This window comes from Geotrypetes seraphini, chromosome 8, assembly GCF_902459505.1.
Source record: "Geotrypetes seraphini chromosome 8, aGeoSer1.1, whole genome shotgun sequence".
In the NCBI taxonomy this organism is placed as follows: domain Eukaryota; kingdom Metazoa; phylum Chordata; class Amphibia; order Gymnophiona; family Dermophiidae; genus Geotrypetes; species Geotrypetes seraphini.
Window position 1 is genome coordinate 104,454,188 of NC_047091.1, and position 12,174 is coordinate 104,466,361.

Genomic DNA, 12,174 nt, shown 5'->3' on the forward strand with positions numbered 1-12,174 from the left:
TGTTGATGTAGTACATTGCTACTTGATTGTCTGTGCAAAGTAGTAAAACTTGAGGAAAGAGGAGATGCTGAAAAGCCTTGAGGGCATAAAACATCGCTCTGAGTTCCAGGAAATTGATGTGATGTTTCTTTTCCTGGGCTGTCCAAAGACCTTGAGTTTGGAAATCGTTCACGTGAGCTCCCCAAGCATAAGGGGATGCGTCTGTGGTGATGACTAGATGATGAGGAGGCAGATGGAACAGAAGGCCTCTGGAGAGATTGTAAGATTTCAACCACCATTGCAGAGACTGACGAAGAGACTATGTCACAGATATGTGTCGCTAACAAGGATCCGTCGCCTGGGACCATTGGGTAACTAGGGTCCACTGAGGAGTGCGCAGGTGAAGACGTGCGAAGGGGATGACATGAACCGTTGAGGCCATGTGACCCAAGAGGATCATCATTTGCTTGGCAGAGATGGAAAGCTGTGGAAGCACCTGCTGACAGAGGAAGAAGAGTCTGAAGGCGGTCGGATGGAAGAAACGACCTCATGAGAACAGTGTCCAAGATCGCTCCAATGAACTGAAGTCGCTGAGTGGGGATGAGATGTTACTTGGGCAGATTGATTTCGAAACCCAGAAGTTGGAGAAATAGAATGGTCTGGTTGGTGGCATGAAGCACTTCCCGAGATGAAGGAGCCTTGATCAACCAGTCGTCCAAGTAAGGGAAGACTTGGAGATGGTGAGAGCGCAGAAAAGCAGCCACCACGATGAGACACTTGGTGAATACCCTGGGAGAGGAGGCAAGACCGAAGGGTAACACCTTATACTGGTAATGGCAGCGATTGATCATGAAGCGGAGATACTGTCTGAAGGCCAGATTGACCGGGATGTGAGTGTAGGCCTCCTTGAGATCGAGGGAGCATAGCCAGTCGCCCTGAGTGAGAAGAGGATAAAGTGTGGCCAGAGAAAGCATTTTAAACTTTTCCTTGGCCAAGCATTTGTTGAGATCTCGAAGATCTAGTATGGGTCTGAAGTCCCCGGTTTTTTGGGGGACCAGAAAATAGCGGGAGTAGAATCCCTGCCCCTTCTGATCTAGAGGAACTTCTTCTATGGCGTTCAGAAGAAGAAGGGATTGGACCTCCTGAAGAAGGAGGGAGGACTGAGGTGTGTTCAAAGCAGACTCTTTTGGAGGATTTTGGGCAGGGAGAGTCTGAAAGTTGAGAGAATAGCCGTAGCGAATGATGTTTAGAACCCACTGGTCTGAAGTAATGGTCTCCCAACGGCTGATGAAAAGAGAAAGACGGCCTCCTATGGGTTGAGGTAGAAGAGTCGATGGTAGAAGACTGGCTAGGCCCTGGAGAATGAAGTCAAAAGGGTTGAGTGGACTTCAGTTGTGCCGGAGGCTTCACTTGTTGCTGCTGTTGTGCACGAGGCTGTTGGCGTTGCTGCTGACGCTGGCATCTAGGTTGTTGAGGAGCAGATGGTAAGGGTCTAGCAGAGTAACGGCGCTGATAGGCCGATTGTTGGCAGAAGGGATGGACAGGTGGAGGCTTCTTCTTGTTCTTGAGAAGAGTGTCCCAGCAAGTCTCATGGGCCGACAATTTCTGTGTGGTGGAATCGAGAGAATCGCCAAATAACTCATCTCCGAGGCATGGAGCATTAGCAAGGCGATCTTGGTGGTTGCTATCAAGCTCCGAAACCCTAAGCCAAGCCAGACGACACATAGCCACAACCATCGCCGTAGCTCTCGAGGTGAGTTCAAAGGTGTCGTAGATTGAACGAACCATGAATTTTCTAAGCTGCAAGAGACTGGAAGAGCATTGGCAGAAAGCAAAGAGTTTTCTGTCAGGTAAGTATTTTTCAAAAGAAGCCAGTTGCTGAATGAGGTGCTTCAAATAAAAGGAAAAATGAAAGGCATAATTACCGGATCTATTGGCAAGCATAGCATTTTGGTATAAACGCTTGCCAAATTTATCCATGGCCTTCCCCTCTCTGCCAGGAGGGACCGAAGCATAGACACTAGTGCCCGCAGACTTTTTGAGAGTGGACTCGACCAATAAAAGACTCATGCGGGAGCTAAGGTTTGTCAAAGCCTGGAATTGGGATGACTTTATATAAGGAATCCAATTTTCGAGGGGCCCCAGGAATGGTCAAGGGAGTCTCAAGATTTTTATAGAAAGTCTCCCTCAAAATATCATGGAGGGGCAATTGAAGAAATTCCTTTGGAGGCTGATCAAAGTCCAAAGCGTCAAGGAATGCCTTAGATTTCTTGGATTCAGCTTCCAAAGAATTGAAAGAGACTCGCACATCTCCTTTAAAAAAAATGTTAAAGAGGAATGTTCCGGCCTAGAAGAAGGTTCTTGCAGAGAGGGGTCCTCCTCACCCGACGAAACCTCATCCTCAGAGAGCAAGGGCTCTTCAGAGTCATCCCAGAGATCAGGATCTCGTACCTGAGAAACATGACCCCGGGAGTCCGATGTCGAAGGCTCAGCGGGTCGGGTCTTGCGTACCGACTTCCCGGAACGCAAGGAGGCGGCACCTGGAGAAGTTAAAGGTTGCCGGGGTCGGGACTGATCGGACATAAGTAAGGGCTCAGTTGTTTGAACAGCCCGATGAAGACCTCTCGGCTCCGCAGATAGTACTGGCATGGAAGTCGAAGAGGCAGAATGGACCGGTACCGAAAGAGTGGAAGTCGACAATAGCTGCTGCTCCATGGTCGGTACCGGCGGCTTAGACAGAGCAGGAAGGAGTTGCTGCAATTGCTCCTTAAGTTGGACTTGAAGGACAGCCGCAATACGGTCATCCAAAGAAGGCACCAGTATCGCTTTCTTTTTCTGCGGTACCTGTGGTGCTGCTCGACGCCCAGAGGATGAGGAGGCCAAGGAGAATGCACTCACCTCCATAGGGGCGGAGCGTTTACGGGGGTGCCTCGAGGTCGGCAGGACTGGACTCTGCCACAGCGACCGGAGGACGCTCCAGGGAGGAAGGCTTCTTAGCCGGCTTACCTGGAGGGTGTGACGCCGGAGTGGTGTCACGCGGCGTCGATGAAGTGGGAGCCGGTTGAGAAGCTGCTGACGCCGGTGTCTATGCCGAAGGGTCAGTCATCTCGGCACCGAAAAGGAGTTTCTGCTGAAGCTGCCTTGTTTTTAAAGTGCGCTTCTTCAGAGTAGCACAACGGGTGCAGGTGGAAGCCCTGTGATCCGGACCCAAGCACTGCAGACACCAATTGTGCGGGTCGGTCAACGAGATGGGGCGCGCACATCGTTGGCACTTTTTGAATCCTGGCTGAGGGGGCATGAAGGTGAACACAGCCTCCGCCAAATCGAAAGCGGAGGCTTCGATGATGACAACAGGCCCCGCCGGGGCGAACCTGAGAAAAAATAAAATAAAAGAATTGTTTTTTGTTTGTTTTTTTTTGGAAGTCGTGAACTTAGGAAAAAAGAAGAACTTTTTCGAAAAAAAAATACGTGAGCAGGAAGGCAAGCGAAAAAATTTCAACGGCCGTTGAAAAACACGCATCTTCTTAGCTCCTTTGAAACTAAGAAACTGGGAACTGCGCGCCTCCGTCGGGCGGGAAGGCACTCGCACATGCGCGGTGCGGCCTAACTAGAACTTTCTAAGTTCTTAGAGTGCAATCACTCTAAAATTGTCCTTACCAGGGCTCCGTTGGTGCCGTCACCCATCAGTTAAGAATATGCTGCCTGCTTGTACTTACCGTAACAGGTGTTATCCAGGGACAGCAGGCATATATTCTCACATGTGGGTGACGTCATCTACGGAGCCCCAGCGCGGACAGCTTTTCAAGCAAACTTGATTGAAGTTTCAAGTTTGCTACACTGCACCACGCATGTGTATGCCTTCTTGCCCACTAGAGGGCGCATCCCCACCTCGTGGTCCTCAGTTCCATAACCAGCAAAGAAGCCATCCCCGGGGAGGAGGGCGGGTTGTGAGAATATATGCCTGCTGTCCCTGGATAACACCTGTTACGGTAAGTAACTGTGCTTTATCCCAGGACAAGCAGGCATGATATTCTCACATGTGGGTGACCTCCAAGCCAACCAAAAAAGGGCAGGTGGGAGGATGGCAATTTAGGAAAACAGGTTACGTAACACCGACTGGCCAAACCGGCCGTCGCTTCTGGACAAAGTGTCCAGACAGTAGTGGGAGGTGAACGTATGAACCGAAGACCAAGTGGTAGCTTTACATATGTCCTCCACAGGAGTAGACCGGAGGAAAGCAACAGAAGCTGCCATAGCCCTGACCTTATGCCCCGTGACTCGACCATGGAGCGTGAGACCAGCCTGAGCGTAGCAAAAAGAAATACAAGCAGCTAACCAGTTGGACAAGGTGCGCTTGGAAACAGGATGTCCCAATCGATTAGGATCAAAGGACAAAAACAATTGAGGAACCCTCCGATGAGACTTGGTACGTTGGAGATAAAAAGCCAACGCCCTCTTACAGTCCAGCGTGTGAAGCGCCGCCTCACCAGGATGAGAGTGGGGCTTCGGGAAGAACACCGGAAGAACAATAGACTGATTGAGGTGGAAATCAGACACAACCTTAGGTAGAAATTTCGGATGGGTGCGATGGAATACAGTAAAGGGCGGGTCCGCAACCAAAGCCTGTAGCTCACTAATCCGACGAGCAGACGTGAGCGCAAGTAAAAAGACCACCTTCCAAGTGAGAAACTTAAGAAGAGACTTGTCCATTGGCTCAAAAGGAGGTTTCATCAGCTGAGCCAAGACCACATTAAGATCCCAAACTACCGGAGGAGGTTTCAGAGGAGGGTTAATATTGACTAAACCCCTCATGAAACGAACCACCAGAGGATGAAGAGAGAGGGAACGTCCCTCCAAATGCCGATGGAAAGCAGCAATAGCACTGAGATGCACCCGGATGGAAGTTGTCTTCAGTCCAGACTCAGACAAATGCAACAAATATTCCAGAACCGAGGACACCGGAACCAAACATGGATCCAGATGGGGCGAGGTACACCAGGATGAAAATCTGGTCCACTTCTGGGAATAACAAAGCCGAGTCGAGGCCTTGCGCGAGGCTTCCAACACCTCCCTGACCGCCGAAGTCAGGGGGAAAGGAACCACGCCGTCAGATGTAGTGACTGCAGATTGGGATGCAACAGCGAACCCCGACTCTGAGACAGCAGAGAGGGAAACACAGGCAGAAGTAGAGGCTCCCTGACACTGAGTTGAAGGAGCAGGGAGAACCAGTGCTGATGAGGCCAACGAGGCGCGATGAGAATCATAGTGGCTCCGGACGACTTGAGGTGAACCAACGTCCTCAAGATCAGAGGAAAAGGAGGAAACGCATAAAGGAATCTCCCTCCCCAGTCGAGAAGGAAGGCATCTGCCTCGAGACGGTCCTGGGAGTAAATCCGTGAACAATAGAGGGGCAGTTTGTGAGTCTCCGGGGAGGCAAACAGATCCACCTGAGGCGTTCCCCAGCGGTCGAAGACCTCGCGCAGAACTCGGGAGTTTAGCGACCACTCGTGCGGCTGGAGAAGACGACTGAGTTTGTCGGCCAGACAATTCTTCTCTCCCTGAATGTAAACCGCCCGCAGGAAGATGTTCTGGGAAGTCGCCCATTCCCAAAGGTGCAAGGCCTCCTGGCACAGGGACCAGGAGCCCGTTCCCCCTTGCTTGTTTACATAATACATTGCCACTTGGTTGTCCGTCCGTACCAGGACCACCTGATTGCGCAGCAGATGACCGAACGCCCGAGCTGCCAGAAAGATGGAAGATTGGCCAGACGCTCTTGCAAATTTTGGTCCATATCCAGGGTACGGAGCCATGCCAGGCGGCGCATGGCCACCGAGAAGGCGGACACACGAGAGGTGAGCTCAAATGCGTCGTACACAGCATGGAAGAGGTAGACGCGCAGCTGGGACAAATTGGACATAAAAGCCCCAAAATCCTCTTTATGGGAATCCGGCATGACTCCATAATACCTCGGCAAGGACTTCACCATCTGTCTCAGATAAGACGAGAAGGTGAATGCGTAATTTAGGACCCTGGTCGCCATCAAAGAGTTGGAATAGAGGCGACGACCAAACTTGTCCAAGGTCCGTCCCTCCCGTCCGGGGGGAACCGCCGCAGAGACCCTGGAGGGCTGCGACTTCTTCAAAGCTGACTCGACCAGTAGGGACTGGTGGGACAGCTGTGCCTTATCAAAGCCCTTGCACGGGACAGTGCGATATTTGGACTCCATCTTAGAAGGCACCGCTGTGACTGTAAGAGGGGAGTCAAGATTCCTCAAAAAGGTCTGGTTTAGAACCTTATTAAGAGGGAGACGAGGCGTCTCTCTTGGGGAGAGGATAAATCCTGCTCCTCCAAAAACTCCTTGGTGTACTTTGATCCTGCTCCCAGGTCAAGGTCCAAAGCCCTTCCCATATCTAGAACAAATCTAGAGAATGAGGAGGGCTTCGAAGGCGGAGATGGTGATCGAGACGAGCGCCTCGCCAAGAAGGAAGGAGAAGCCTCGCGTGAGTAACGAGGTTCCCTTCCCGTGCCAGACCCCGAACCCCAAGAAGCCGCACCGAGCGATCTAGGCGGGGTCGGGGACCGCCCATGCCCCGAGGAACCCCTTCGGGAAGTCCCCGGGGTATGTGGCACCGAGGCACGCCCCTTTCGTCTTGGCGAAGAGTCCCTCGAGCACTCAACCTCAGACGAACGGAACAGCCTTGGATTGTCGAGGCGTAGTTCGGAGACCCGCAGGGTCTCCACCCCAGTCGGCGAGGAGCGACCGCGGCGTCGAGGAGAGGCCCGTTGGCGTTTGGGCTTCCTCGATCGACGCTTCGCCCAAGGCCGACCAGAGGGCGAGGAACCCCGGAAGGACCTCGACGAGGACGAAGAGAAAGAGATCCTCCGAACTCGCTGCACCTTGTCCCGAGGCCACACGCTCCGCTCAGGCTGGTCCGCCGAGGTCGAGGGCAAGGTCGGGGCCGAGGCCGAAACCCCCCCGGGCCCGAAGTCGAGGGCACCAAGACCGAGGTCACCGACGCCGGGACAGCCGAGGCCGAAGCCTGCTGAAGGTGCGTGAGGGCCCCGGACAGCTCCGAGGCGATGAGAGCCCGGAGGAAGTCCTGGAAGACGGGTACTCCCATCATAGCCGGCAGATCCGGGGCCGTCGGGTGCTCCCTCGAGGGCGACCTCGGTACCGAGTATTCCCGCGGGGCACCCGACTGCGGCGCTCGGGGCGGGGCCGAGGACGACCCACCCGCCCCCACCGAGGAACTCGAGGATGGCTTCTTCGAGGCTGAAACAGAAGAAGGAAGTGAGGACTTACCCTTCGCCGACTTCGGAGTCGAAGACACCGGCTTCGACGTCGATGGCTCCCGGGGCGAGGACGAAGGAGTCGAGGCTGAGGTCAAGGCCGGGGCCGACGTCGAGGCCTTCCCCGCCACGGGGTCCACTGCAAAGAGCTCCGCCATACGCGCCTGACGGCGGCGGAGAGCTCTCCTCTGAAAAGTGGAGCACCGGGAACAAGTGTCGGTGGGGTGCTCAGGGCCCAGACAACGCAAGCACCACCGGTGAGGATCGGTAATTGAAAGGAGCCGATCGCACCGGGTGCACTTTTTGAAGCCTGTCACAGAACAAGCGAGGTCCCGCGGCCGCGGCTACCGGGAGCCCCCGGAGCCGAACGAAAAAGACTTTTTATTTTTTTTTTTCAACGAAAACTGAAAGAAATAAAAAAAACAAAAGAGAAAAACACAGCGACCGAGTCAAAAAAGAGACACAGCCGCAGTGACAGAAGGCAAAACTAAGAGCACAATTTCCACAGGGCTTCTGGCTCCGCGGAAGAGAATGAACTGAGGACCACGAGGTGGGGATGCGCCCTCTAGTGGGCAAGAAGGCATGCACATGCGTGGTGCAGTGTAGCAAACTTGAAACTTCAATCAAGTTTGCTTGAAAAGCTGTCCGCGCTGGGGCTCCGTATATGACGTCACCCACATGTGAGAATATCATGCCTGCTTGTCCTGGGATAATGCATTTTATGATTAGCTTTCAAAGGTAACCTTTCTTCAGATACGAAATAAGCAAATGTTGACAAATATCTGTATATATAGATGAAACATGAAAGCATTCCAGTAACATTTTCACAGGAAGAGGGAGGGGTGAGAAACAGAGGGCAACCATGAATTTAAATTCTTTGTCACCTCCCTATCACCCATCCCTATCTCTCTGTCTCCCACCCAGCTAGTCCTCCCTCTTCCTGTTTCACCTCAATATACTGGTATTTATCAACATTTGCTTATTTCTGCCTCAGCACCCTGAGGATGTGAGATCAAATCCCTCATGACCCTGGGCAAGTCACTTAATCCTCCATTTGTCCAGGTACAAAATAAGTACTTGTACAAATGTAAACTGCTTTGAATGTGTAACCATAAAAAAGTGTTATACAAGTCCCATTCCCTTTCCCTAACTTGTGACCCCCCTTACTAAATAGTTCAAGTTCCTTATGCTATTACTTACCATTGCACCTCTATAGTATGCAGTTGTGATTGTTCGAAATCGTTCCTGGCCAGCTGTGTCCCTAGAATATTAAAAAAGATATTTTTAAGTTAATGTGTCATTGATTTCAGCGCACTGTAAATAAGAATTCACATTGACTGGTGAATTTCACACTCTTACTGCTGCATTACCTGCCCACAGGTGTGCAATTATGTCATTTAGTGCTCCATAATCATATGAAGTAAAAATGTGCCAAAAGAAAATATTTGGCCGCTCAGTACTTTGTGGCATGCACTGTCTTGGATTCCTCTCTCTCTCTCTGCTGGAATCAGAGGGATGAATTCTAGCTAAGAGTTATAGCCGCCTCAACATGTCAGGCAAGTAACATTTAAAAGAAAAGCTACAAATTTTACATTGAATGCCTAAGGAGGAGAGACTGGAAGCCCTGAATATGTATACCCTAGAGGAAAGGAGAGACAGGGGAGATATGATTCAGACGTTCAAATACTTAAAGGGTATTAACGTAGAACAAAATCGTAAAACCAGAGGACATAATTTGAGGTTGAGGGGTGGTAGATTCAGGGGCAATGTTAGGAAATTCTACTTTACGGAGAGGGTAGTGGATGCCTGGAATGCGCTCCCGAGAGAGGTGGTGGAGAGTAAAACTGTGACTGAGTTCAAAGAAGCGTGGGATGAACACAGAAGATTTAGAATCAGAAAATAATATTAAATATTGAACTAAGGCCAGTTACTGGGCAGACTTGCACGGTCTGTGTCTGTGTATGGCCGTTTGGTAGAGGATGGGCAGGGGAGGGCTTCAATGGCTGGGAGGGTGTAGATGGGCTGGAGTAAGTCTTAACAGAGATTTCGGCAGGTGGAACCCAAGCATAGTACCGGGTAAAGCTTTGGATTCTTGCCCAGAAATAGCTAAGAAGAAAAAAAAAAAAAATTTAAATTGAATCAGGTTGGGCAGACTGGATGGACCATTCGGGTCTTTATCAGCCGTCATCTACTTTGTTACTATGTTACTATGTTAAGGGTGTATAAGTAATGCTAACAATCCACAAGGAACATTTTGATTTATATGATACTTGAAATACAGCTCAACCAGTTTGTTCCACTATGGGGTGGTTTTCAAATGCACACATTTCAAAGTGTAAGAAACAGATGGCAGCAGGAAATGCTTAACAATTCCTAATTATTTTATCAGGGTTATACAACTCTCCAGGGCTTATGCTCACCTTAGCATTTCTATTTGTCAAGTTCTGCAAGACCTCTGGCCTTTGACTATTGACTGTGTGCTGCACAGATCACCTGGCAGCATGTGACTGGAGAATAACCACCACATATCTTCTCCTCCTTTAGTAAATAGGATAAAACTCAGATCTCTCTTCAAATAGACAGTTTAACAATAAAAGATAGATAGATCCACTAAAAATAAACTGCATCAGCCTTAATGCAGAGAGACAAAAGAAAGAAAGACCGTCAAGCTCATCCTCACTTCCCCTCCTATGCTTGGCCCTCAATTTCTCCATTTTGTTTTGTGTCCAAGCTTTTTCCTAAGCCATTCAGCAATATTTTCAATATGCTGGATAAACTACTGAAAGAGGCATAACATACAATGCTTCAACATCACACAGCACAACATCAAAAGGCTCTGGTGATAATATAGAGATTTTGTGAACTTTAATTTAAACTCCAGAATTGGGTTCTTTTTTTATCAAGGGCTGGGTTCATCTCTTTAAGGAAGCAGTCACTTCAAAATCTCATGTATGGAGATAAAAATAAAATTTATGAGGAAGCAAAGAAAGTTCAGAAGAGCGCTTTTTAAAATAAAGCAAGCAAGCAAAAAAACAAACAAAAAACAACACAGCAAAATTGTGTCTTCAAATTTGGATCTGAAGGCAGACTACTCCAGGTTACACTGAAATAGAGTGTTTTCACAGATTGAAAACACAAAAATACACACAAATGGCATTAATATACAGGATTTAATTCCCTCCAAATGCAGACATTACACTTTTTTCAAGATTTGTGGCTTTATTTTGCAATGCTTTATGTAGTGAAGCTCAGTGTTCACAACAAAAGAACCAATGGAAGTGACACATTGCTTAAGAACCAAAATCAAAATGCCGTACAAAAACAAATCTTCATGCCTAATTTTCTAATTCTTAATCATTATAAACAGTTTATTTTTTTCTAGGCGTATACCTGTAATTTGCTCAGCTGTTTATTTAAAAATAGATATGCCACATCATGAAATATTCTGAGGAATCACGAAAACCAGAAAGATGAAATTTATTCAGATCCATTTAATTTCCTATCCTGCCATACTAGTGTAGACAATTGGGGATGAGTCCTTTCCCGACCAGCAGATGGAGGTAAAGATACTGAATCATTCCAATGACATTACCACTATACGGGCTTATGTAATTACTTCTATGTGTGTGGATGTGAGCAGTTGGAGCACTTGGAGAGCCTCTACAGTTGCTGGTGGACTAGGCTGGAATCATTCCCCTGACGCAGCTCAGCGAAACGGAGGTGTGGCTGCGGGGCCAGGCAGGCTTGCACTCTTTGGATGCATGGAAAACAGCCTGGACACCGTCTGCAGCTAAGTGTTTGTTTGTTTTTTCCTGCTTACCATTGACTGTGTTTGAGACTCATATATGTGCTGCTTGCTTTACTCACATTTATTGAAGTTTTGTTATTTGGCGTGCTAGATTTTTTTTTGAGGTGGTTCCTACGAGGGCTACCATAGTGTTTCTCACTGCTGAGTGAACTGATACATTTTGGACCTTGCTTAATGGTTGTTTATAAGTGGAGTTTTTTGCCATATGAAGATGAACTGAGGCTTTTTCTCCACTTTTTTAATTTTTTCTTGTTGTTTGTGTGTTAAGTGAATGAGCGGGTCTTTGTATGAGTGCAGTGGGTGGACCTGGTAGTGTCTAGGTAGTTCCATCCTATGGTTTCCAATAGGGCATAATTCATTAGTTTTAGGAGTTTTGTATTTCCTTCCTGAGATTTTTTTTGGGTAGTTACACATATATTGGAGTAGGAGTATGCCACTAGAGATGCACCCTGAATCTTATTCAATAACAGGAAAAAGGGAGGGGGAAGGGAAAGTGGATGAACTTTCTGTGGTTACAGTAAAAACAGTTTACATACTCGTATTATATGCAGGTACTTATTTTGTACCTGAGGCAATAGAGGGTTAAATGACTTGCCCAGAGTGACAAAGAGCTGCCGTGAGAATTGAACCCAGGGACCACAACTTGCATCTTGAATGAATTCAGAGCTAGCCTCTGTTCTAGACTAGAGAGCTGCACGGGAATGGGGACGACGGGAATCCCGCGGGACCCGCGGGCATCCCGCGGGTTCCCCCTTTGGGTCACGGGGATCCCGTGGGGACGCCCCTAGGGTCGCGGGGATCCCGTGGGGACGCCCCCTAGGGTCGCGGGGATCCCGTGGGGACGCCTCCGAGGGTCGCGGGGTTCCTGCGGGGCTGGATGTACTCAGTCGCGCGGCTCTTCTCTCTACCTTCTCTGCTTGCAGCACAGAGCCGAACGGAAGTCTTCCCGACGTCAGCGCTGACGTCGGGAAGACTTCCGTTCGGCTCTGTGCTGCAAGCAGAGAAGGTAGAGAGAAGAGCCGCGCGACTGAGTCGGGAAGACTTCCGTTTGGCTCTGTGCTGCAGGCAGTGCAGGTAAGGAGGAGAGTAGCCTCGCG

At 49.4% G+C, this 12,174-nt stretch overlaps 1 protein-coding gene across 1 annotated transcript in view; it reads right to left on the minus strand.

Annotated features, from left to right (window-relative positions):
• Positions 1–12,174, minus strand: part of RAB8A (RAB8A, member RAS oncogene family) — a 73,936-nt gene that overhangs the window by 41,451 nt on the left and 20,311 nt on the right. The window contains 1 exon segment of the mRNA XM_033957274.1: positions 8,470–8,530. Coding sequence (XP_033813165.1) covers positions 8,470–8,530 — 61 coding nt within the window.